The sequence below is a fragment of the Bos indicus genome, chromosome 11 (genome assembly GCF_029378745.1).
Source record: "Bos indicus isolate NIAB-ARS_2022 breed Sahiwal x Tharparkar chromosome 11, NIAB-ARS_B.indTharparkar_mat_pri_1.0, whole genome shotgun sequence".
Classification (NCBI taxonomy): Eukaryota; Metazoa; Chordata; class Mammalia; order Artiodactyla; family Bovidae; genus Bos; species Bos indicus.
This window is the reverse complement of record NC_091770.1, coordinates 14,771,071-14,796,922: the sequence shown is the minus strand read 5'-3', so window position 1 is coordinate 14,796,922 and position 25,852 is coordinate 14,771,071. Positions and strand designations below refer to the sequence as shown.

The window sequence follows — 25,852 nt, the reverse complement described above, 5'->3', positions numbered from 1 at the left end:
CCAAAGCCAGAGCTCTGCAACAACCTAGAGGGGTGGGAAGGTGAGGGAGGTGGGAAGGGGGTTCAAGACGGGGGGGACATACGTACACCTAATGTCAACTCATATTGATGTATGGCAAAAACCATCACAATATTGTAATTATCCTCTAATTAAAATAAATAAATAAAATTTTAAGGACTTCCCTGGTGGTTCATAGTTTGGGAGTCTGCCTGCCAGTGCAGGAGACATGAGTTCAATCCCTGGTCCAGGAAAATCCCACATGCCACAGAGCAACCAAGCCTGTGTGCCGCAGCTACTGGGCTCGCGTTCTAGAGCCCGTGTTCCACAACAAGAGAATCCGCTGCAGTGAGAAGCCCCGTTCACTGCAGCTAGAGAAGACCTGCATGCAGCAGCGAAGACCCAGTGCAGCTATAAATACATACATACATAGAATAGGGAGAATATTCAAAAAAAGAAAAAACTATTTAATAAATAACTTTTTTTTTTCTTTTAAGAAAAAAGGGTTTCTGGCTTCTGCTTTGTGAAAGTGATTGTCACTCAGTCGTATCTGACTCTTTGTGGCCCCATATACAGTCCATGGAATTCTCCAGGTCAGAACACTGAAGTGGGTAGCCTGTCCCTCCTCCATGGGATCTTCCCAACCCAGGAATCGAACCCAGGTCTCCTGCATTGCAGGCAGATTCTTTACCAGATGAGCCACCAGGGAAGGATTTAGGAATATGGATTTCATAATTTGGGAAACTGTCCAATTATTGGAAGGGTATTTTAAAATTCAAGGAGAGTAAAAGATAATCACCAATTACCCCAAAGAAGTACATTACCTTAAAGAAGTATCTTTAGGCTTCTTGGCATTTTGAATGAGATTCTGATTTCTTGTAAACAGCATTTATTTGTCATAAACATCTGAGACCTGCTCCCTCTTCCCTAGGCCACGTCCCTGTGGGCATCTGAACACAGCTATCATTACCTCCTTAAGGTGTTTTTTTCTTCTTGCAAAATATCTCCAGCTATTTCAAATGTTAATTTTAGGAGAGGATTTCAGTTGCCTTGAAAATCAACAATCAGTCCTTCCACATTTAGTTTCTCTCACTAAAGCCTCTCTTATATTAGTGTATCTGAATTATTAGGCCAACTGTAAGGAGTAAGGATGGGGAATTATAGATTTTTAAAAAATATTTTATGTATATATATAAAACAGAGAATAATAGACACAATATACCCCTACTTCCTAAAGGAGTTAGTCAAGAAGTTTTGACTCTCCTTTTTAAGGCATACAAGGAAGTTACCAAACATGAATTAGCCCAGTAACTTCCCCTGCCACTGATTTTCTGGGCCAGAAGACTAGCAAAATTCTAGAACAATTAGAATTATGAGTTGCAGGCCCCCAGGGAGAAAAGTATTGTGACTTTTCCTCTCCTTTTCCATTATACTGAGAGTAAAAGGCATGAGTATCTATAAATGTTTAAAGTCACAGAATAGCACGCAGGTGGTATTTTCAGATACAGTAGCTCAGATGATGTTCAAAAAGTCCTGGAGCAGGCTGGCTAGCCACCATTTTCCTGCTAAGAAGCAAGATGAAACCCACACTTGAATTTAGGTCTTAGCTCCAGATCCCTGGGCATTTCCATTTTGCCACACTCCCCGGACGAGTATAGGTTGGGAAGAGACTGGGAAGAAAAGTAAAAGGGCGAGGGACATAGCTCTTGGAACTTCTTCAGGATGTCAAAATTTCTAGTACATTATCCATTCTAAAGCTGAGCTTCCCAGGTGGCGCAACAGCAAAGAATTTATCTGCCAGTGTAGGAGATGCAAGAGATGCGGGTTTGATCTCTGGGCTGGGATGATCCCCTGGAATAGGAAATGGCAACCCACTCTAGTATTCTTGCCTGGAAAATTCCATGGACAGAAGAGGCTGGCAGGCTACAGTCCACGGGGTCACAAAGAGTTGAACACAGCTGAGTGAGCACAGCAGAGCATCCATTCTAAATGTATTGAAAACACCTGACTGCAAATCTGTTTGCAAAGCAAAGTGATGAGGCCATATGGAGGATGTGCTTGAATGAAGGGGGATATCATTTTGTCATTTTACCATGACACACTACAGCATTAGTCTCCTGTAGCTGCTGTAACAAAATAACACAGGCTAGGTGGCTCAAAACAACAGAAATTTATTCTCTCACACTCTGGAGGCCAGATGTCCCAAGTCGGCATCACTGGGTGGATACCAAGTTGTCAGCAGGACCACACTCCCTCCAGAGGCTCTAGAAGAAAATCCATTTTTTGCCTCCTCTAGCTTCAGGTGGCTGCCAGCATTCCTTGACTCACAGCCGGTCCAATCACTGTCTCCATGGTCACATTGTCCTTTCCTTTTCTGTTTTGAATCTCCTTCTGCCTCTCTTTTATGTGGACACTTTTTTTTTTATTGCATTTAGTGCTTACCCAGATCCAGGGTTATGCCCCCATCTCAAGAGCCTTAACCATATCTACAAAGATACAACATTTACCAATTCCAGGGATTAAGACTTGATACATTAATATTTGGATGGCCCATTATAATCACATTTCCACATTCCCTCTTTCCATCCTGTTTTACATCGTTTGTTATAAAAGTAATAGGTGTTTGTTACAGAAAATCAGAATATATGGGTAAACAAAAGAAGAAAATTTAAAATTATCCCCAAGAGATAAGTACTGTTTATATTGTTGGTGCCTATCTTTATAGTTTTTCTCTGTGAACATACATTTACATATGGATTTAATTAAAAGTTCAAAAATCCAGGCTGATAGCACAGCTCCTGGTCTCACTTCAGAGAAACCCTTCTCATAAGTTGGGAAACACTTGTTAATCCCATAGAAAACCAAGAATGTTGAATTTATTTAGGGTAAAACTTCAGTGTCCCTCTATATCAGATAAGTTAATGTCAGAAAGCTCTTTTTGAAATAAGTTTTGTAACATAAAAAGTTCCTGATTGTGCCAAGGTAGGGGAAACATTATGCAATAACGGCATTCTAAAGACAACTGCTGGGGGAAACGTCTCCATTACTGAAGCCTGGTGTAAACCTGATTCCTGGAGCTTGTGCTTACAAGCTCTTAATGTGTATGTGCAAGCAGGAGCCAGTGACTCTTCAAAGTCAGGAGGATGCCCTGAATACCATCATGGGACGGATCAACGGTGGTGGTCCATTTGCTCTGTGTTAATCTTGCTCAGGACTCTGGTGACAGAAAGTATGCATTTGCTAAAGTCTCCTGGAATCCGAGGGCTTCTCAGGTGGCGCTGGTGGCAAAGAAGCCACCTGCCAATGCAGGAGACATAAGAGACACGGGTTCGATCCCTGGGTCAGGAAGATCCCCTGAAGATGGGCATAGCAACCTACTCCAGTATTCTTGCCTGGAGAATCCTATGGATAGAGGAGCCTGGCAGGCTGCAGTTCATTGGGTCACACAGAGTTGGACACAACTGAAGCGACTTAGCACACACGCACTCTGGGACCCAAGGTATAGATGATAAGTATGACTTTGGCTGTGGTAGCAACAAACTTTAACTAACTAAATCAGCTCATTTCATTTCTCTTGCTTTCTGTCTTGGTTAACAATAAAATTAATATACATTAAATGTTCAAAACACGTTATTTTCATTTTAAGCTATAGAATGATAAACTAACAGCAACAGGACTCACATTTTGTGAATAAACAGGGAAAAAATGAGTAATTCCTTTCCTGATGTGAATTTCCAGATTTGCATCTTTTAAGCTCATTTCACTTGTACTTACACTCATCTTCTCTTTTTGAACTGGAAGTTCATACTGTGTCCAAACCATTATTACGATGCTTTGAAGAAAAAGAGGAACTTGTCAGTGTTTGCCCTTCCCTTACAATCCCCTGCCGGGAGTGGAGAGACTTCGGACCTACAAGAATACTGGATTTTGTGATGAAACAGAAAGAAAATGAAAACAAATTTTATTTTCATTTTTAGCCACACGATGAGAAACTTTTATTTTAAAAGTGTCTTTTGATCCATCAAGAAGAGGGCAACCGGATTGCTCAGCCAGGTACTGTGGGGACAGAGAATGGGGTATTAAGTGGGTTTTGGAACCAAATATTGACATTTGGATTTACATTCATGTAAAGTTTGCTTCTGGTGGGTATGAAGCCTTAACTCTAAAGAGTGCAGTGTTGCATGACTGGTTGGATTTGCAAGCCGGGAGACTTTAGGAGTCAGGAGTCTGGTCTGCTGGGGTTTCATCCAGTTTTTCAAAACTGAGGTTTAAACTAACGTTAAGTCAGAGGGGTGCATCTGTGTTTACTGTGAGACACAGTGAGGGGAAGGACTGTAAAAATACTTTGGGGCTTTATAGATATGAAACTTACTCTCATTCATGAGACTTCTGTTACAGTTGCAAAAGTTCAGAGCTGAAAAGCCGTGGGGGCACTGCTCAGTCCATCCACTCCCCTGAATTAGGAGAAAGCTGCTATCTAGACAGAGAAGTGAAGGATGCTTGGAGGACCCCTGTTATTGATAGGGTCTTTACAGACTTTATCTCAGTTAATCCTTACGACCCTGGAGGAGAGAGGTGGAAAATGCAGACAGACGTCAAGTGACTTGCTGCAGATTATGCAATGATTGTCTAAAGAATTGTCTAAAGATGGGATACGACCCCACTTCCTGCCACTGTTCTCTTAACAGTTCAGCGACCTTCTATAATACTAATTGTGTTAGCCTGCTCTGGCTGCCATAACTAAATACCACAGACTGGGTGACTTAAACAACAGAAAGTTATTTTCTCACAATCCTGGAGGTTGGAAGTCCAAGGTAGACAGAATGTTGGCAGGTCTGTCTTCTAAGGCTGCTCTCTTAACTTGCAGATGGCTTCCTTCTCCCCGTGTCCTCCCATGATCTCTCCTTGGGGCATGCATCTCTCAGGTCTCTTTGTGTGTCCAAATCTACTCTTCTTATAAGGACACCAGGAAGATTAGAGCTTCAACATATGGATTTCAGGGGGGTGGGGTGAACACAATTAAGCCCATAACGTTAACAGCAACAGTAATCTGTGAGATTTCTGGAGTCTACTGGAGATCTAAGTACATTCTAGACTACAACCTTTTTGCTCAAAAGGGAGACAGATAATACCCACTGGTCATCTCTGTCCCAACTGCTTTCCTGTTTAATTTTATTTATTTGTTTATGACTGTGCTGGGTCTTCGCCGCTGCGTGGGCTTTTCCCTATTTGTGGTGAGTGGGGGCTACTCTCCAGTTGCGGTACATGGGCTTCTCATTGCTATGGCTTCTCTTGTAGAGCACAGGCTCTGCGGCTCTCAGGCTTCAGTAGCTGAAGCACATGGGCTCCGTAGTTGTGGCTCCCGGGCTCTGGAGCACAGGCTCAATAGTTGTGGCTTAGTTGCTCTACGGCATGTGGAATGTTCCTGGATCAGGGATCGAACCCATGTCTCCTGTATTAGCAGGCAGATTTCAATTCACTGTACCACCACGGAAGTCCTAACAGCTTATTTCTAATTTTATCCATAAACTGTAGAATGCTCCATAGACATGAGTTTTATGGGTCCTGAGGAAATTCAGTTCTCTAAAGAAATCATGTAACCATTTTGAAGAAAATACGTGTTTTTAGAATTAGTCTAAATATTATTTTCCAAAGCACAAATATAGGAAAAGGACTTCTATGTAATTCAATTATTCTCTGGACATTTTGCTTCAGGGTGAGGGCTGGGGGTGTTCAGAGCTATAGTCAGGGTCCAAGGGAGCAGCTGCTCACAGTCTTATTCTTTATGCCAGTGGGCAACAGAGTGGATGACCTGAGCTTTGGACTACAGGCAGCATTTATTCTTGAGAGAAATAAGTAACAGGTCAACAGTCTGACTAGGTTTCCTAATCTAGTCACAGACTTCTCTGTGGGTAGGAAGACTCTCCAGTATCCAAATTGAATATGAATTTTTAACATCTTTAAAATCAGCTGAGATTCCTGCCTGATGATCCACGTAAAGTTTTAATCACTTTTGCAGACAAGGTGACTGGATGGCTAACTTTGAGTCTAGTTTATTCTGTTTATATATGAATATAAAGAACTTCTTGGCTCCTTCCTGTATCTTCTTCCTCTTTTTTCTGTTCTCACTTAAACTCTGACCCATTCAATGGGAGTCTGATCCACCAAGGGCTGTGTAGGAAGGGAAGAAAGAAACTATAGCAGCTGTTATCCTTTCTGTGTACCAGTCACTATCCCTTGATTGAGGATTCCCAGCCTGTCAGTGCTAGAGCTGGAATTTACCTCAATCCAGGCATCAAAATACAAAATAGGCCCTTGCTCACACTCAGGAGTTGTCCCAATCCTTGTTTTCAGGCTCTTTTCCCCATTGCTCTTACCCTGTGCAATTTCTTCTGCCTAGAAATAGCCTTTCCCCTTTCAGTTCAGATCAGTCGCTCAGTCGTGTCCAACTCTTTGTGACCCCATGAATCGCAGCACGCCAGGCCTCCTTGTCCATCACCAACTCCTGGAGTTCACTCAGACTCACGTCCATCGAGTCAGTGATGCCATCCAGCCATCTCATCCTCTGTCGTCCCCTTCTCCTCTTGCCCCCAATCCCTCCCAGCATCAGAGTCTTTTCCAATGAGTCAACTCTTCACATGAGGTGGCCAAAGTTACTGGAGTTTCAGCTTTAGCATCATTCCTTCCAAAGAAATCCCAGGGCTGATCTCCTTCAGAATGGACTGGTTGGATCTCCTTGCAGTCCAAGGGACTCTCAAGAGTCTTCTCCAACACCACAGTTCAAAAGCACCAATTCTTTGGTGCTCAGCCTTCTTCACAGTCCAACTCTCACATCCATACATGACCACAGGAAAAACCATAGCCTTGACTAGACGAAACTTTGTTGGCAAAGTAATGTCTCTGCTTTTGAATATGCTATCAAGGTTGGTCATAACTTTCCTTCCAAGGAGTAAGCGTCTTTTAATTTCATGGCTGTAGTCACCATCTGCAGTGATTTTGGAGCCCAAAGAAATAAAGTCTGACACTGTTTCCACTGTTTCCCCATCTATTTCCCATGAAGTGATGGGACTGGATGCCATGATCTTCGTTTTCTAAATGTTGAGCTTTAAGCCAACTTTTTCCCTCCACTTTCACTTTCATCAAGAGGCTTTTTAGTTCCTCTTCACTTTCTGCCATAAGGGTGGTATCATCTGCATATCTGAGGTTATTGATATTTCTCCCGGCAATCTTGATTCCAGCTTGTGCTTCTTCCAGTCCAGCGTTTCTCATGATGTACTCTGCATATAAGTTAAATAAGCAGGGTGACAATACACAGCCTTGATGTACTCCTTTTCCTATTTGGAACCAGTCTGTTGTTCCACGTCTAGTTCTAACTGTTGCTTCCTGAACTGCATACAAATTTCTCAAGAGGCAGATCAGGCGGTCTGAAATGTCTCCCATCTCTTTCAGAATTTTCCACAGTTTACTGTGATCCACACAGTCAAAGGCTTTGGCATAGTCAATAAAGCAGAAATAGATGTTTCTCTGGAACTCTCTTGCTTTTTCCACGATCCAGCGGATGTTGGCATAGCTGTGAAAAGAAGAGAAGTGAAAAGCAAAGGAGAAAAGGAAAGATATAAACATCTGAATGCAGAGTTCCAAAGAATAGCAAGAAGAGATAAGAAAGCCTTCTTCAGTGATCAATGCAAAGAAATAGAGGAAAACAACAGAATGGGAAAGACTAGAGATCTCTTGAAGAAAATCAGAGATACCAAGGGAACATTTCATGCAAAGATGGGATCAATAAAGGACAGAAATGGTATGGACCTAACAGAAGCAGAAGATATTAAGAAGAGATGGCAAGAATACACAGAAGAACTGTACAAAAAAGATCTTCACGACCAAGATAATCACGATGTGTGATCACGCACCTAGAGCCAGACATCCTGGAATGTGAAGTCAAGTGGGCCTTAGAAAGCATCACTACAAACAAAGCTAGTGGAGGTGATAGAATTCCAGTTGAGCTATTCCAAATCCTGAAAGATGATGCTGTGAAAGTGCTGCACTCAATATGCCAGCAAATTTGGAAAACTCAGCAGTGGCCACAGGACTGGAAAAGGTCAATTTTCATTCCAATCCCAAAGAAAGGCAATGCCAAAGAATGCTCAAACTACCGCACAATTGCACTCATCTCACACGCTAGTAAAGTAATGCTCAAAATTCTCCAAGCCAGGCTTCAGCAATATGTGAACTGTGAACTTCCTGATGTTCAAGCTGGTTTTAGAAAAGAAAGAGGAACCAGAGATCAAATTGCCTTTCCCCTTTATAGCCTGGTAACTTTAGTTTCATTTAAGAACATTCAAAACTTACCCCCACCAGGTAGTTAAATATCCCTCCATGGAAGACCTGCTGCTGCTGCTGCTGCTAAGTCACTTCAGTCATGTCCGACTTTGTGCGACCCCATAGACAGCAGCCCACCAGGCTCCCCCTTCCCTGGGATTCTCCACGCAAGAACACTGGAGTGGGTTGCCATTTCCTTCTCCAATGCATGAAAGTGAAAAGTGAAAGTGAAGTCGCTCAGTCATGTCCGACTCTTTGGGACCCCATGGACTGCAGCCTACCAGGCTCCTCTGTCCATGAGATTTTCCAGGCAAGAGTACTGGAGTGGATTGCCATTGCCTTCTCTGATGGAAGCCCTACTGACATTCAAACTTTTATTGACTTCAATTCACAATAAGTAAGACATCACTACCCAGTGCCAGGATATATAAATAACTAAAACAAAACTTTCACGAAAAAATATAGAATAGTTACAGCATTCTGATAGTTTAAATTTTATTTCACTTTTTAAATTATATTAACCGTAATACACTTCAGAAAATATCAGTTCAGTACAGTCACTCAGTTGTGTCCAATTCTTTGCAACCCCATGAACCACAGCAGGCCAGGCCTCCCTGTCCATCAACAACTCCCAGAGTCCACCCAAACCCATGTCCATTGAGTCAGTGATGCCATCCAACCATCTCATCCTCTGTCTTCCCCTTCTCCTCCCACCTTCAATCTTTCCCAGCATCAGGGTCTTTTCAAATGAGTCAGCTCTTCACATTAGGTGGTCAAAGTGTTGGAGTTTCAGCTTCAACATCAGTCCTTCCAGTGAATATTCAGGACTGATTTCCTTTAGGATGGACTGGTTGGATCTCCTTGCAGTCCAAGTGTCTCTCAAGTCTTCTCCAATACCACAGTTCAAAAGCAGCAATTCTTCGGCACTCAGCTTTCTTTATAGTCCAATTCTCACATCCATACATGACTACTGGAAAAACCATAGCCTTGACTAGACGGACATTTGTTGGCAAAGTAATGGCTCTGCTTTTTAATATGCTGTCTAGGTTGGTCATAACTTTGCAAGGAGCAAGCGTCTTTTAATTTCATGGCTGCAGTCACCATCTGTAGTGATGTTGGAGCCCAAGAATGTAGTCTCCTACTGTATCCACTGTTTCCCCACCTATTTGCCATGAAGTGATTGGACCAGACACCATGATCTTAGTTTTCTGAATGTTGAGTTTTAAGCCAACTTTTTCACTCTCCTCTTTCACTTTCATCAAGAGGCTCTTTAGTTCCTATTCGCTTTCTGCCATAAGGGTGGGTTTATCTGCATATCTGAGGTTATTGATATTTCTCCCAGAAATCTTGATTCCAGCTTGTGTTTCTTCCAGCCCAGCATTTCTCATGATGTACTCTGCATACAAGTTAAATAAGCAGGGTGACAATATACAGCCTTGACGTACTCCTTTTCCTATTTGGAACCAGTCAGTTGTTCCATGTCCAGTTCTAACTGTGGCTTCCTGACCTGCATACAGGTTTCTCAAGAGGCAGGTCAGGTGGTCTGCTATTCCCATACCTTTAAGAATTTTCCACAGTTTGTTGTGACCCATACAGTCAAAGGCTTTGGCATAGTCAATAAAGCAGAAATAGATGTTTTTCTGGAACTCTCTTGCTTTTTCGATGATCCAGTGGATGTTGGCAGTTTGATCTCTGGTTCCTCTGCCTTTTCTAAAATCAGCTTGAACATCTGGAAGTTCACGGTTGACATATTGCTGAAGTCTGCTTGGAGAATTTTGAGCATTTTTTCGCTAGCATGTGAGATGAGTGCAATTGTAGGGTAGTTTTGAGCATTCTTTGGCATTGCCTTTCTTTGGGATTGAAATGAAAATTGACCTTTTCCAGTCCAGTGGCCACTGCTGAGTTTTCCAAATTTGCTGGCATATTGAGTGCAGCACTTTCACAGCATCATCTTTCAGGATTTGGAATAGCTCAACTGGAATTCCATCATGTCCACTAGCTTTGCTCCTAGTGATGCTTCCTAAGGCCCACTTGACTGCACATTCCAGGATGTCTGGCTCTAGATGAGTGATCCCACCATCGTGATTATCTGGGTCGTCAATCTTTTTTGTACAGTTCTTCTGTGTATTCTTGCCACCTCTTCTTAATATCTTCTGCTTCTGTTAGGTCCATACCATTTCTGTCCTTTATTGATCCCATCTTTGCATGAAATTTTCCCTTGGTATCTCTAGTTTTCTTGAAGAGATCTCTAGTCTTTCCCTTTCTGTTGTTTTCCTCTATTTCTTTGCATTGATCACTGAGGAAGGCTTTCTTATCTCTCCTTGCTATTCTTTGGAACTCTCCATTCAAATAGGTATATCTTTCATTTTCCCCTTTGCATTTTGCTTCTCTTTTTTCACAGCTATTTGTAAGGCCTCCTCAGACAGCCATTTTGCCTTTTTGTATTTCTTTTTGTTGTGTATGCATTGATCCCTATCTCCTGTACAATGTCACGAACCTCCGTCCATAGTTCATCAGGCAGTCTATCAGATGTAGTCCCTTAAATCTATTTCTCACTTCCACTGTATAATCGTAAGGGATTTGATTGAGGTAATATCTAAATGGTCTAGGGGTTTTCCCTACTTTCTTCAATTTAAATCTGAATTTGGCAATAAGGAGTTCATGTTCAGAGGCACAGTCAGCTCCTGGTATTGTTTTTGTTGACTGTATAGAGCTTCTCCATCTTTGGCTGCAAAGAATATAATCAATCTGATTTCAGTGTTGACCATCTGGTGATGTCCATGTATAGAGTCTTCTCTTGTGTTGTTGGAAGAGGGGGTTTGCTCTGATCAGTGTATTCTCTTGGCAGCATTCTATTAGCCTTTGCCCTGCTTCATTCCATATTCCAAGGCCAAATTTGCCTGTTACTCCAGGTGTTTCTTGACTTCCTACTTTTGCATTCCAGTCCCCTATAATGAAAAGGACAACTTTTTTGGGTGTCAGTTCTAGTAGGTCTTGTAGGTCTTCATAGAACCATTCAACTTCAGCTTCTTCAGCATTACCGATCAGGGCATCGACTTGGATTACCGTGATATTGAATGGTTTGCCTTGGGAATGAACAGAGATCATTCTGTTGTTTTTGAGATTGCATCCCAGTACTGCATTTCGGATTCTTTTGTTGACCATGATGGCTACTCCGTTTCTTCTAAGGGATTCCTGCCCACAGTAGTAAATATAATGGTCATCTGAGTTAAATTCACCCATTCCCGTCCATTTAAGTTCACTGATTCCTAAAATGTCAATGTTCACTCTTGCCATCTCCTGTTTGAACACTTCCAATTTGCCTTGATTCATGGACCTGACATTCCAGGTTCCTATGCAATATTGCTCTTTACAGCATTGGACCTTGCTTCCATCACCAGTGACATCCACAACTGGGTGTTGTTTTTGCTTTGGCTCCATCCCTTTATTCTTTCTGGAGTTTTTTCTCCACTGATCTCCAGTAGCATATTGGGCACCTACCAACCTGGGGAGTTCATCTTTCACTGTCCTGTCTTTTTGCCTTTTCGTACTGTTCATGGGGTTCTCAAGGCAAGAATACTGAAGGTTTGCCATTCCCTTCTCCAGTGGACCACGTTTTGTCAGAACTCTCCACCATGACCCATCCATCTTGGGTAGCCCTACATGGCATGGCTCATAGTTTCATTGAGTTAGACAAGGCTGTGGTCCATGTGATTAGATTGGTTAGTTTTCTGTGAGTGTGGTTTTCAACCTGTCTGCCTGCCCTCAGTTGATATCATGACCTGCTAATGAGTTCAGCAGTTTGAAAAATTGTCCTCAAGGACACTCTTTCATCCTTTGACAGCTTTTCTTGCTTCTCTTGCCTCTGAAAGCCGCAGATGCTTGGCACCTCACACCGGTGCACTGGGGTCCAGTTCTCTGGTGTCCCATACATGAGTCATCTAGGAAGCTCCATTTTAATCTCGTTTATTTGTCCAGTGATGAAAAGTTTGGCCCTAAGAGCATGACTATTTGTATCTTAGCTGGGTGTTCGTCACATATTTGACATTTAAACAAATCATTTCAGACGCCTCCCTCCTTTATATAATTTAATTTTTAATAATAGTCATATGACAGGATTAATGATAGTAATGGCAAAAAGGAAACTCAGTGACAATTTTCTTTTTTTTAATTTAATGTGGCAAAATACATGTATCATGATATCTACCATCTTAACCATTTTTTAAAAATAGACATTGGATTTTATTTTATTTATTTTTTGGCCACACCATATGGATTGTAGGGTCTTAGTTCCTGGAACCAATGCCTCTGCAGTGGAAGCAGAGTCTTGACCACTGGACCGCCAGGGAACTGCCCTATCTTAAGCAGTTTTAAGTGTACAGTTCAGTAGCAGTTATGTATATTCACACTGTGGTAGAATCTCCAGAACTTTTGCATATTGCAAAACTGAAATTGTCTCCATTAAGCAAGAATGCCCCATTTCCATTCTCCCAACATTTCCTGGCAACCACCATTCTACTTCCTGTTTCTATGAATGTTTTGGCTACTCTCGACATTTCATGTAAGTTAAAACACACAGTTTGCATTTTTTATGACTAGTTTATTTCAGTTAACATCATGTCCTCAAATTTCAGAAGTATTGTAGCTTATGACAGTAGCTTCCTTCCTTTCCTTGGGACAAGATAATCTCTAAATCTGTCCATGTTGCAGCAAATAGCATAATTTCATTCTTTTTTATGTCTGAGTAATATTCCATTGTGTATATATACTACAACTTCTCCATCCATTCCTCTGTTGATGGACATTTAGTTTGCTTAAACCTAGGAATATTATTCAGCCATAAAGAATGAAATGATGTCATTTGAAGCAGTATGAATGGATCTAGAGATTATCAGAGAAATTGAAATAAGTTAGACAGAGAAGACAAATATCATAAGATACCACCCATATGTGGAATCTAATTTTTTTAAAAGAGATACAAATGAACTTATTTACAAAGCAGAAACAGACTTACAGATAATGACAACAAACTTATGGTTCCAAAAGGGAAATGTCCGGTTAGCAGGGAGGGACAAATTAGGAGCTTGAGATGAACATACACACCAGTGACCTTCCCAACCCAGGGATCAAACTCAGGTCTCCCACATTGCAGGCCGATTCTTTACTGTCTGAACCACCAGGGAAGTCCCAAACATTCACGCACTACTATATGTAAGATAGATAACCAACAAGGACCTACCGCATAGCACAGTAGGTTCTACTCAATATTCTATGATAAACTGTATGAGGAAAGAATCTAAAAAAGAATGAATATGTGTATATGTATAACTGGATCACTTAGCTGTAGACCTGAAACTAACACAACATTGAAAATGAACTATACTCCAATAAAATTATAATATTTAAAAATAAATAAAATATGATTCCAAGGTTTCAGGCATCAGTCCCAGTGTTCTGTGTCTTGCATAGCTCTTTCTGCCCTGAGAAATAGAAATTATATAACTTGTTTTCTACTACACAGACTAGGGAGGATTCACAAGTCTGGCCTGGTGAGCTTCCAGGAAATAAATTTTAAGTGTTTATATAAAGCTTATTCACACTTTCTTGATCTAGAAGTTACACAAGAAACAGCAGAGAACTGAAATAAACCAGGCTCTGAAGAGAGGGAACTCTAAATGTAGGCAGAAGGGTTGAACTGCGACACCCCATAGCACCCACAACTTGGAAAACAGGAGGTTTGATTCTAGGCCTTAGGTGCTTTAGGAGCTGCATCACTATTAATGTTCGCCATCATTTCCTGTTTCTCTGTTCTGATTGCTTTTGCTATGTAATAAACTGCCTTAACTTGGACGGTAAAAATAAAACAAAACAAAATAAAATAAATATGGGAATGCAAACAATTCTCAAAAAGAGAAAAATTGAAGAATTTACACTACCTGATTTCGAGAGTTACTATAAGGATACAGTAATCAAGACAGTGTGATATTGGCATAAAGACAGACATAAATCAGTGGAACAGAATAGAGTCCAGAAATAGATTCACAAATTCAATGGGTAAAAAATATTCTTCTCAACCAGTCATGATGGAAACATTGTATACCCCAATGGAACAAAAGTGAAACTCACCTCCTTATCTCACATCATAACCAAGAAAATTATCTCACAATGCATCAGTGGGGATTTCCCTGGTGGTCTAGCAGTTAAGAGTCTGTCTGCCAGTGTAGGAGACACAGGTTCAATCCCTGGTCCAGGAAATAAAATCACACGTGCTGTGGAGCAACGAAGCCCACGCACCACAACTACTGAGCCCACAAGCTCTGGAGCCCACGTGCTGCAGTAAGAGAAGCCACTGCACCAAGAAGCCCATGGATTACAGCTAGAGCGCAGCCTCCACTTGTTAAAATAAGGGAAAGCCTAGGAGGACCAAAGAAGACCCAATGCAGCCAAAAATAAGCAGACAAATAAATGAATGGGACCCAAATAAAATCTAAACTTACAAAACCTCTAGAAGAAAATAGGAGAAAATCTTTGTAGCTCAGTATGAGAATGATTTTGTTGATAGGACACAAAAAACATGAATCAAAGAAGAAAAAATTAGTAAGTTGGGCTTCATAAAAATAAAAATGTTTTGCTCTTCAAAAGATGCAGAAGAATAAAAGGCAAACCATTGTACTAATCATATTTTTTATTTTCCATATTTTATGGAAATAGAAACATATGTTTATAAAGATACTTGTCCATGAATGTGCATAGAAGCTTCATTCATGACAGCGAAAAACTGGAAACAAACCAAATGTCTATCAACAGAACTAATAGGTAAATGGAACTTTTCCAACAGTGAAATACCACTCAGCCATTTAAAAAGGACTGAACTATCAACATCTGCAAACAATAAGGCAAAATTTAACAGCACAATAGTAAGTGAAAGGAGCCAGACACAAGAGTAACACTACATTTGTCCATTTATATGAACTTCCAGAACAGGCAGGAGGTTCCCAGGTGGCTCAGTGGTAAAAGAGTCTGCCTGCCAATGCAGGAGACTCAGGAGATGTGGGTTCCAACCTTGGGTTGGGAAGATCCCCTGGAGGAGGAAATGGCCACCCATTCTAGTATTCTTGCCTGGAAAATTCTACAGACAGAGGACATAGGTGGGCTACAGTCCATAGGGTCGCAAAGAGTTGGACACAACTGAGCACACATGTTGCCCTAATGGTCCGGTAGCAAGCGATGAGAATGAAGACAGAACACGAAATCCAGTGCAATGAGTCAAGGGACCTGCAGCCTCTATTGGACTGAGGTGCAGAGTCCACTCTGAGTCCAGGTTTTATTCCTAATTGCAGACTACAAGACTTTCTTTGATCTTATCTTTCTCAAGACACTACACTGACATAGTCCAGATCTCCTTGTTTTCCCACCCCGGGCCTTCCCCGTCTCAGCTAGTCTTGGACAATTAGCAAGTGTGTAGGCAGCGTTCACGGTGAAGGCAATGGCACCCCACTCCAGTACTCTTGCCTGGAAAATCCCATGGATGGAGGAGCCTGGTAGGTTGCAGCCCATGGGGTCACTGAGAGTCGGACAGGACTGAGCGACTTCACTTTCACTTTTCACTTTCATGCATTGGAGAAGGAAATGGCAACCCACTCCAGTGTTCTTGCCTGGAGAATCCCAGGGACGGGGGAGCCTGGTGGGCTGCCGTCTATGGGGTCACACAGAGTCGGACACGACTGAAGTGACTTAGCAGCAGTAGCAGCAGGCAGCGTTCATGCCTGACTCTGACCTGGTGTTCCAAGGTCCATGCTTTCACAATCCCAGTCATACTCCCTTCTGGGTCTGGTCTTAGGGTTTGTAACAAGACGATTATTCTAAGAAAAACATGAAAGATAATCATTAACACAGTTTCTTAATATATGCTGTTTTTCCAGGTGCTATTTCTGTGAAATTTCTCAAGGCTGTGAAAGTACATTATTAGGAATTCCCACTATACACACACACACGTGCTAGAATGGGCAAAAGTAATTTATAGTTAAAGAAATCAGATCAGTGGTTGCTTTGATGGGGACTATAAAGAGGCACAAGGGAACTTTCTGCACTGATGGGAATTTTCTAAATCTTGACTGGGGTAAAATTAACTTTGGTGTGTACATTTGTGAAAGTTCCTTATATTTTATTGCTTGTAAAGCATATGTCAATGAGATTGATTTTTAAAACGAGGCAGTTTTGGGACTCCCCTGGAGATCCAGCGGTTAAGATTTTGCCTTCCAGTGCAGGGAGTGTGGGTTCAAGCACTGGTCAGGGAGCTAAGACCCCATATGCCTCGGCCAAAGAACCAAAACATAAAACAGAAACAGTGTTGTAACAAATTCAGTAAAGACTATAAAAATGGTCCACATCAAAAAATCTTAAAAAAAAAATGAAGCAGTTTAATACTTAACTGGTACAGAAAGGTCTCAAAAACTTCAGTAGATGAAAAAAACAGATGTCAAATATTATGTAATCCGTGTTCTTCTTGGTGTGGAAAAAAAGGACAGTGACAAGGGTTGCCTCCTGATAGTTTCTGTCTTGTTAGTTTTACAGAATGAGGAGCCATTTTACAGAAAGAAGAGGATAATATTGGAGTCATTATTGGATTTCTCCATTTGGAAATAATATTGTCTTTTAGATACAGAAAGCTGGGAAGGTTTTATTCAGAAAAAGTAAGTATACTAAAAATCAAACCTGCCTGGTTACATAGTGTGCTTTCAAATATGGGTGGTATTGAATAGAAAAATCAATTTATACCTTCCTTTGATCAGTTATATATGGAATTCCCATCATATATTCTGTGATTTGGAGAATTCAGTTATAAATATGGTGGCCTGTGATAAATGGCAGAACCACAGATAAGCCACAAAGAGTGATGGTTTTAAAATATTGGTTCCCTGCCATCACCTGCTCTAACATTGTGTAGATCTAAGTGGCAACCAAAATGTAATTCTTTCCACCGTGATGACCATGTCTAGAGTATGCTGTCCAATGTAGTTAGTAGCAAGTAGCCATACGTGTCTATTTAAAATGTGAATTTAAATAAACAAAAATTAAATAAAATTTAAAATCCAGTCACACAGTCACACAAGCCACACTTCAACTGCTCAATAGCCAATGTGGTGACATTCCAGCTGAAGTTAGCAGTAGGGATCAGCGACAGAGACAAGGGGGACCTTGGATGGGACTCTGGGGGTCTGAGCACCTGACGATGCAGTTCAGATCAGAGAGGCCTTGGGGTGTTTGGGAGCAGATATCCATGTGGATTTGTCAAGAAAGATTTGAAAAGCAGGAGCAGCCTAGCCCGGGAGAAAAGTAATGCAGACAATGTCTGAGAGTACGACACCAGAGAGACATTTCTCAGAGCTGGCAGGGACTGCCTGGGGGAGTTAGATCTTGGCAAATCAGACATGAGACAGCTTTTCCAGAGAACCTCACCATGAGAGATGAGAGTTTTGCAGTGATACTCTTCAGAAAACACCAAATTTCACCTCAGATAAAATGTGCTACTCCTTTGAGTGGTGGCAACAGAATAATGGCTAACAATAGTAGCTAACATTTATTGAGCTATTACTTTCTATGAAATACTATACATGAATTCTCACTACAACTTCATAAGTAACTTTTCAACTCCATTTACAGATAAGGAACCAATGGTATACTGGTTCTTACTGTTTTATGAGACCTGATTGCTGAATGTTTATGCTTTATGCTAGCCAGCTGACACCCATTGTTAGCTTGAAATTGGCCACAGTGGAAATATTATAATGTGCACATTGGTATGTGTTATATATGAATTTGGGCCTTTACCCTCAGAGAGGCAGTGTTTTCAATGGTTAGCAGCACAGCACTGAAACAGGCTCAGAGAGGCTTAGCAACTTGCCAAGGCTTCCCTGTTGGCTCAGATGGTAAAGAATCTGTCTGCCAATGCAGGAAACCTGGGTTGGGAAGATTCCCCGGAAAAAGAAATGGCAACCCACTCCAGTATTCTTGCCTGGAGAATTCCATGGACAGAGGAGCCTGGCGGGCTACAGTCCATGAGGTCACAAAGAGTCAGACTTGACTGAGCAACTAACACTTTCACTTTCTCAAGGTTACACAGACGGTAGCAACTGGCAGATTGTATGCCAGTCTCCTTGTTTGAAAGCCCAACATCTTGCCCCTCTGACCTTACTCTTGTACAGCACGGACAAGATTACTCACTTTACTTTGTTATCAGAGAATAAAACACCTTGTTCACCAAGGACTCTGATGTTAGGAATGAAGGGCTTTACAGAGCTCTGCTTGAAGGCCTGGAATTCAAGCATTCAGTATTCCCATAATTCAAGATAGGTCCAAAGGAGGTGGTGGTGGGTGGACGAATGACCCTAATGCTCTGGCAACATGATGCTAGTATACATATTTTGTATAAATGAATAAATATGTGTATTTCCTCTTACTCCCTCAGTGAATTTCATAAAGGAGAACAGTCAAGTTCTCATTCAAAGGATGGGAATGACTGTGATAAAGCAAATTTTGGATGAGCTATTTGTATGGAATGTTATGAATTACGAAGAAGTAAATGTCATTTGCGGCGAGAAGTTTGAGCAGGACGCTGCGAGAGGGGTCATTCACATGATTTTGAAGAAGGGTTCAGAAGCCTGTAACCTCTTTCTTAAATCCCTTGAAAAGTGGAACTATCCTCTGTTTCAGGAATTGCATGGACTAAGTAAGTATCAGTTTGCTTTTATATGTTCTACAAATAGAATAAACCATGAAGAAGATCCATAATCCCCATGACAGAGCCTCTGCTCTCCTCCCTTTTCATATTCCTGGGCTGTGAGCTTTGGTCACATTCAGGAAAAGCTCAGACACTCTCAGGAAAAAGAAAAACACTCCCACTAGATTACTTGATGGTGAAGCCAAATAAGAAACTCCAAGGTCAGGGAATAAATGATTTAGCATAGTCTGACTTCAGAATCAAACTGGATAATGAAGGTACTTAAGTAGTCAAAGCAGGGACTCACCTGGCAGTTCAGTGGTTAAGACTCCACACTTCCACTGCAGGGGGCACAGGTTCAATCCCTGGTCAGGGAACTAAGATCCATCATGCCAAGTGCCCACACCCCTAAAAAAGAGGAGTCAATGCAGTAGTAGTTTTCAACATTCCTCAATCTGACGAGGACCATCTTTGGATAAGTGGCCCCATGACTACCTACTCTGATCCAAGCTCCATGCTAAAGAGAGCCTGACTGACTAAAGCAGCATGATTCTGCTTTTCATGAAATATTAATCAAGGTTAATTTTTGATTTGCTGGGCGTCACCCCAGGCCATCATTCTAAGCCATTTCCCCACTAGACTCATGTACTTTCCTTATCCCAAACACTGGCTCCTCTCCTTTCCAATCAGCTGCTACAAAGTTTGGTGGTGGAAATGAAGAAACAGAAGGGGAATGAGGGTAAAGGGTAACAGGGAAAAGCAGGAGTAAATATCTGGAACCCTTTCTGCCAGTCCAGAACTGGGGAAGGAAATTAAAGTCAGATTCTCAGCACCACCCTTTCCTTCCTCCTCCTGAACGCTAAGTTCTGAGGAGACACAGAACCGGGTCCTTTTTAACCTCACCTCTTCTCTAACAGGTCTTTTTCATCAGATGTCAGAAGAAGACTTAGATGATTTGGCTCAGGAATTAAAGTACTTCTATCAGAGCCCATCTTTTCTCAACTTCTATCCCCTGGGTGAAGATATTGACATCATGTTTAATTTGAAAAGCACCTTCACAGAACCGGTGCTATGGAAGAAGGATCAACACCATCACCGCCTGGAGCAGCTGACCCTGAGTGGCCTGCTGGACACTCTTCAGAGCCCCTGCATCATCGAAGGGGAATCGGGCAAAGGGAAGTCCACTCTGCTGCAGCGAATCGCCATGCTCTGGGCCTCTGGAGAGTGCCAGGCTCTCACCAAGTTCAAATTAGTCTTCTTTCTTCGTCTGAGCAGGGCCCAGGGTGGACTCTTCGAAACCCTGTCTGACCAACTCCTGGATATACCTGATGTGATCAGTAAGCAGACTTTCATGGCCAGGCTGCTGAAGTTACGGCAAAGAGTTCTTTTTCTGCTTGATGGCTACAATGAATTCAAGGCCCAGAACTGCCCAGAAATTGAAGCCCTGATAAAGGAAAACCACCGCTTCAAGAATATGGTTATCGTCACCACCACCACAGAGAGCCTGAGGCACATCCGGCAGTTTGGGGCACTGATTGCTGAGGTGGGGGATATGACTGAGAGCAGTGCCCAGGCTCTCATCCAGGAAGTGCTGAGAAAGGAGTTCGCTGAAGGCTTGTTGCTCCAAATTCAGAAATCCAGGTGCCTGAGGAATCTGATGAAGACCCCTCTCTTTGTGGTCATCACTTGTGCAATTCAGATGGGGAAAAGTGAGTTCCACTCTCACACACAAACCACACTGTTCTGCACCTTCTACGATCTGCTAATAAATAAAAACAGGCACAAACGTAAAGGGCTGGCTCCGAGTGAAGTCACTCAGAGCTTGGACCACTGTGGAGACCTAGCTCTGGAGGGTGTGTTCTCCCGCAGGTTTGATTTCGAACCAGACGACTTGTCCAATGTGAACGAGGATGTCCTGCTGACAACAGGACTCCTCTGTAAATACACAGCGCAACGGTTCAAGCCAAAGTATAAATTCTTTCATCAGTCATTCCAGGAGTACACAGCAGGACGCAGACTCAGCAGTTTACTGACGTCTGGAGAACCAGCGGAGGTAACCAAGGGGAATGGTCACCTGCAGAAAATGGTTTCCATTTCAGACATTACATCCAAGTACAGCAACTTGCTCCTGTACACGTGCGGCTCATCTGCTGAAGCCACCCGGACTGTTCTGAAACACTTGTCATCAGTGTATCAACATGGCAGTCTCCTTGGACTTTCCGTCACCAAGAGGCCTCTCTGGAGGCAGGAATCTATGCAAAATATGAAAAGCACCACTGTGCAAGAAATTCTGAAAGCCATAAACATCAATTCCTTTACAGAGTGTGGAATCAACTTATTCCATGAGAGTATATCCACATCTAGCCTGAGCAAAGAATTTGAAGATTTCTTTCGCGGTAAAAGCTTATATATCAACTCAGAGAATATCCCTGACTACTTATTTGACTTCTTTGAAGACTTGCCTAACTGTGCAAGTGCTCTTGACTTCGTTAAACTGGACTTCTATGGGGGGGCTGTGAGAGACATAAGCGGGAACCAGGATCAAGAGTTCTCAGGAACCTACATTCCCAGCAGAGCTGTGTCTTTGTTCTTCAACTGGAAGCAGGAGTTTAAGACCTTGGATGTCACACTCCGGGATTTCTGCAAGTTGAGTAAGAAAGATATCAAATATCTGGAGAAAATATTCAGCTCAGCTACAAGCCTCAGGTTGCACATTAAGAGATGTGTCGGAATGGCTGGAAGCCTCAGTTCAGTCCTCAGCACCTGTAAGAACATTCATTCCCTCATAGTGGAAGCCAGTCCCCTTACCCTAGAAGACGAGCAGCATATCACATCTGTGACAAACCTGCAGACCTTGGGTGTTCATGACCTACAGATTCAACGGCTGCCAGGTATTGTGAATACCAGCAGTTTAAGCTGTAATCCAACCTGGTTATTTACTGCAGAAATATTAGCCATCATTTGTTTTGCCTGAAATTTTCCAATAGTTTCTACCAGGAGTCAGGACTTAGAAGGGAAGTGGGAGGGCTTAAGAGAGAGTTCCTTGCTGGGGGAAGGCTGTCAGGTTGGGAGGCCCTAGGGTGGATTCCCAGAACTGAAGCCCTAGAGTCTGACTGCATAGCTATGTGGTAGCGTGTATGGTGGTGTGTGAGTGTGCGTGTGTATGTAGGTGTGTGTGTGCATGTGTATGTATACAGTAGGTTAAGCTTGTTTTCTGTGATCCCTCCATCTTGTCAGCATCTCTGTCTCAACCCAACACTCACTCCTTTCCTACCAAGTAGCACCTGTCCTTGGAGAAGGCAATGGCACCCCACTCCAGTACTCTTGCCTGAAAAATCCCATGGACGGAGGAGCCTGGTGGGCTGCAGTCCATGGGGTCTCTAAGAGTCAGGCAGGACTAAGCGACTTCACTTTCACTTTTCACTTTCATGCATTGGAGAAGGAAATGGCAACCCACTCCAGTGTCCTTGCCTGGAGAATCCAAGGGACGGGGAGCCTGGTGGGCTGCCGTCTATGGGGTCGCACAGAGTCGGACACGACTGAAGCGACTTAGCAGCAGCAGCAGCAGCAGCAGCACCTATCCTTCTTTGAAGTCTGGGAGGAAAACCACCCATTAATCGATCGCCTGTAGAAGCTAGTGGCCAGTTGTGTCATTAGACTCTTAACTAGGACATTGCAGCACACACCCAGTCCCACCTCCACCTCAAGTATCATTTATTTTGAAAGAAAATTTGGGGAACAGGTTTTGTCTAACATGAAGAAATTCGAGACATCAGACACAATACATATGGGGTAAATCTTTCTGGGTAAAGGGGAGTTTTCACCAAATTCAAAATAGCACTAAAGGTCTACCTGTGTAGACCCTTACCTGTGTAGACCAGCCACACCTGTGTAGATCCCTCCTGTTGACCAGAGCAGGGGCTGCTGAGTTCTGTGTAGTTATGGGTGGATAGGAGCCTTGCTTTATGTGCCTGTAATCTGAGATTGGTTTTCATCCGCAAATGATTTCCCTTTTGGCTCTGCCTCACTTGTCACCACGTAAGGGGATAAGCTTTGCAACCTTCTACTCAATGCAAGAGTCCCTTCTATGAGGTTCTGGATAGTTACTCAGACTATTAGTCTACCTTCTGTGCTAGAAGGCTTACCGTCTCCTCTTGATGGCAATTCCTTTGTGCCAATTTGGCAAACTGGTCACTTATAGGCAGAATTTGATCTACATACTATTTAAAATTTATTTTTTAATGTTGGCCAATATTTTGTTCTTAATACTTTACATTTATTTTTTGAGTAAGGTATTCACATGGTCCAAATTATAAAATAATCTATAATGAAAAGTCTCCTTCCTTTCCCTCTCCCCTCACAATGATTCTTTTCCTTGAAGGAGCTGTCAGCATTTTGAAGTTGGGAGATGTCATATGAAAATACAGGATTTTCATTTCTCTTAAAACTTACAGACTTGACAACTGCACTTGGTAACAACTGGCTAGAGCTTCATGATCAGATCCTATGCTCTTTGGACAAGACACATACTCTCCAGTAAGACACAGAGGTCACCTGTTCTACTTCTTGTAATAACATCATCTCTCTCACCCTCTCTGACATTTGAGTTTGTAATCAGCACTTATTTTTTCTTACAGCTAGGATCTAGTCACTCGGAGAAGGCAATGGCACCCCACTCCAGTACTCTTGCCTGGAAAATCCCATGGATGGAGGAGCCTGGTTGGCCGCAGTCCATGGGGTCGCTAAGAGTCGGAGAAGACTCAGCGACTTCACTTTCACTTTTCACTTTCCTGCATTGGAGAAGGCAATGGCAACCCACTCCAGTGTTCTTGCCTGGAGAATCCCAGGGACAGAGGAGCCTCGTGGGCTGCCGTCTATGGGGTCGCACAGAGTCAGACACGACTGAAGCGACTTAGCAGCAGCAGGATCTAGTCACTACTGAAGGGCATGTAGGTTATTTTCTGCTTGGGCAATTATAAGTAAAGCTACTATAAACGTTATTATGCAACTTTTTATGTAAAAGTCAGTTTTCAGTTCACTTGGGTAAATATTTAGTGCTGGAACTGCTGAACCATGCGACAAGTGCTTGTGTAACTTTGGAAGAAACTGCCCAGCTATTTTCCGCTATGTGCCTTTTACATTTTCAATAGCAATACATGAGAATTTTAGTTGTTCTGCCTTCTTACTAGCACTTAGTATTCTTCCTATTTGTCTCTTTTTTTCATTTTATAATAATAATAAAAAAGGAAACAATAATACCAAGTGCTGCTGAGGATATGGAGAAACTAGAACTCTATGCATAATGTTGTCTCATCAGAGTTGGCTGATAAAAGTTGAAAATTTTTCATGCACTTATTTGCCAACTTAGTGAAATGTCTGTTCAAGTTTTTCCCCATTCTTAATTGGGTTAATTTGTTTTCTTAGTGTTGAGTTTTAAGTGTTTTTTTTTAATACATTCTGGATATAAGTCCTTTGTCAGATAAGTGATTTGAAAATATTTTCTCCCAATCTGTAGTCTTTTCATTCTTTAACAGTGTCTTTCATAGGACAAAAGTTTTATTGCCGTCCCTTTTTCTCTTTGTGAATCACGCTTTTGGTGTCATGTCTAAGAACTCTTCGCATAATCCCAGGTCAACATGATTTTTTCCATATTTTCTTTCGAAGTTTTACGTTTTACATTTAGATCTGTGATGCACTTTGAGTTAACATTTGTGTAAAGTGGTAAGTTTAGATCAAAGTTCATTTTTCTTCCCTATGGATATCCAGTTATTCTGTTTATTGAAATGACAGTTCTTTCATGTTTGAATAACCTTTTTATCCTTGCCCAAATTATTTGGCTATAGTTGTATGGGTATAATTTTGAATACTCTTTTCCACTGATCTTTCATTTGCCAATACCCATGCCTATTTCTTGTCAATACTCCATTGTCTTAGTAACTTTTGCTTTACAGTAAGTCATAAAATTGGATAGTATTATTTCTCCAAATTAATTTTCCTTTTTCTAAAAAATTACAAAATATTCCAGTTCCTTTGTTCTTCCATATAAATTTTAGAATCACTTTTTTTTTGGCTAGGGCTCGTAGCCTGTGGGATCTTAGTTCCTCAACCAGGGACTGAATCTGAGCCCTTGGTAGTGAAAACATAGAGTTCTAACCACTAGACTGGCAGTGAATTCCGAAGAATCACATTTATATCATCAAAAATTCTTCCTGAGATCTTGGTTGGAATTACATTGATCTATAGACTAATTTCGGAGAAGGCAATGGCAACCCACTCCAGTACTCTTGCCTGGAAAACCCCATGGATGGAGGAGCCTGGTAGGCTGCAGTCTATGGGGTCGCTAAGAGTCGGACACGACTAAGCGACTTCACTTTCACTTTTCATTTTCATGCATTGGGGAAGGAAACAGCAACCCACTCCAGCCTGGAGAATCCCAGGGATGGCAGAGCCTGGTGGGCTGCCGTCCCTGGGGTCGCACAGGGTCTGACATGACTGAAGCGACTTAGCAGCAGCAGCATACACTAATTTGGGGCTCTCCAGGTGGTAGAGAACATGCCTATCAATGCAGGAGATGTGAGACACTGGTTCAATCCTTGGGTCCAGAAGACCCCCTGGAGGAGGGCATGGAACCCACTTTAGTCTTCTTACCTGGAGAATTCCATGGACAGAGGAGCTTGGAGGGCTACAGTCCATAGCTTCATGAAGAGTCAGATATGACTGAAGTAACTTGGCACACACATGCATAGACTAATTTAGAGAGAACTGACATAATTTTTATGTTGAATATTTCAACCTATGACCATGGTTTCTCTTTCC

General features: G+C 42.1%; 1 protein-coding gene across 1 annotated transcript in view; it reads left to right on the top strand.

The window, feature by feature from the left end:
- The first annotated feature begins 3,822 nt into the window (after window positions 1-3,822).
- Window positions 3,823-25,852, top strand: part of NLRC4 (NLR family CARD domain containing 4) — a 54,485-nt gene continuing 32,455 nt past the window's right edge. Inside the window, exons 1-4 of the mRNA XM_019969973.2 lie at window positions 3,823-4,050; window positions 16,883-17,009; window positions 18,785-19,045; window positions 19,954-21,927. Of these exons, the coding sequence (XP_019825532.2) occupies window position 17,009; window positions 18,785-19,045; window positions 19,954-21,927 (2,236 nt within the window). The 5' untranslated portion in view covers window positions 3,823-4,050; window positions 16,883-17,008. The remainder of the gene's footprint in view (window positions 4,051-16,882; window positions 17,010-18,784; window positions 19,046-19,953; window positions 21,928-25,852) is intronic.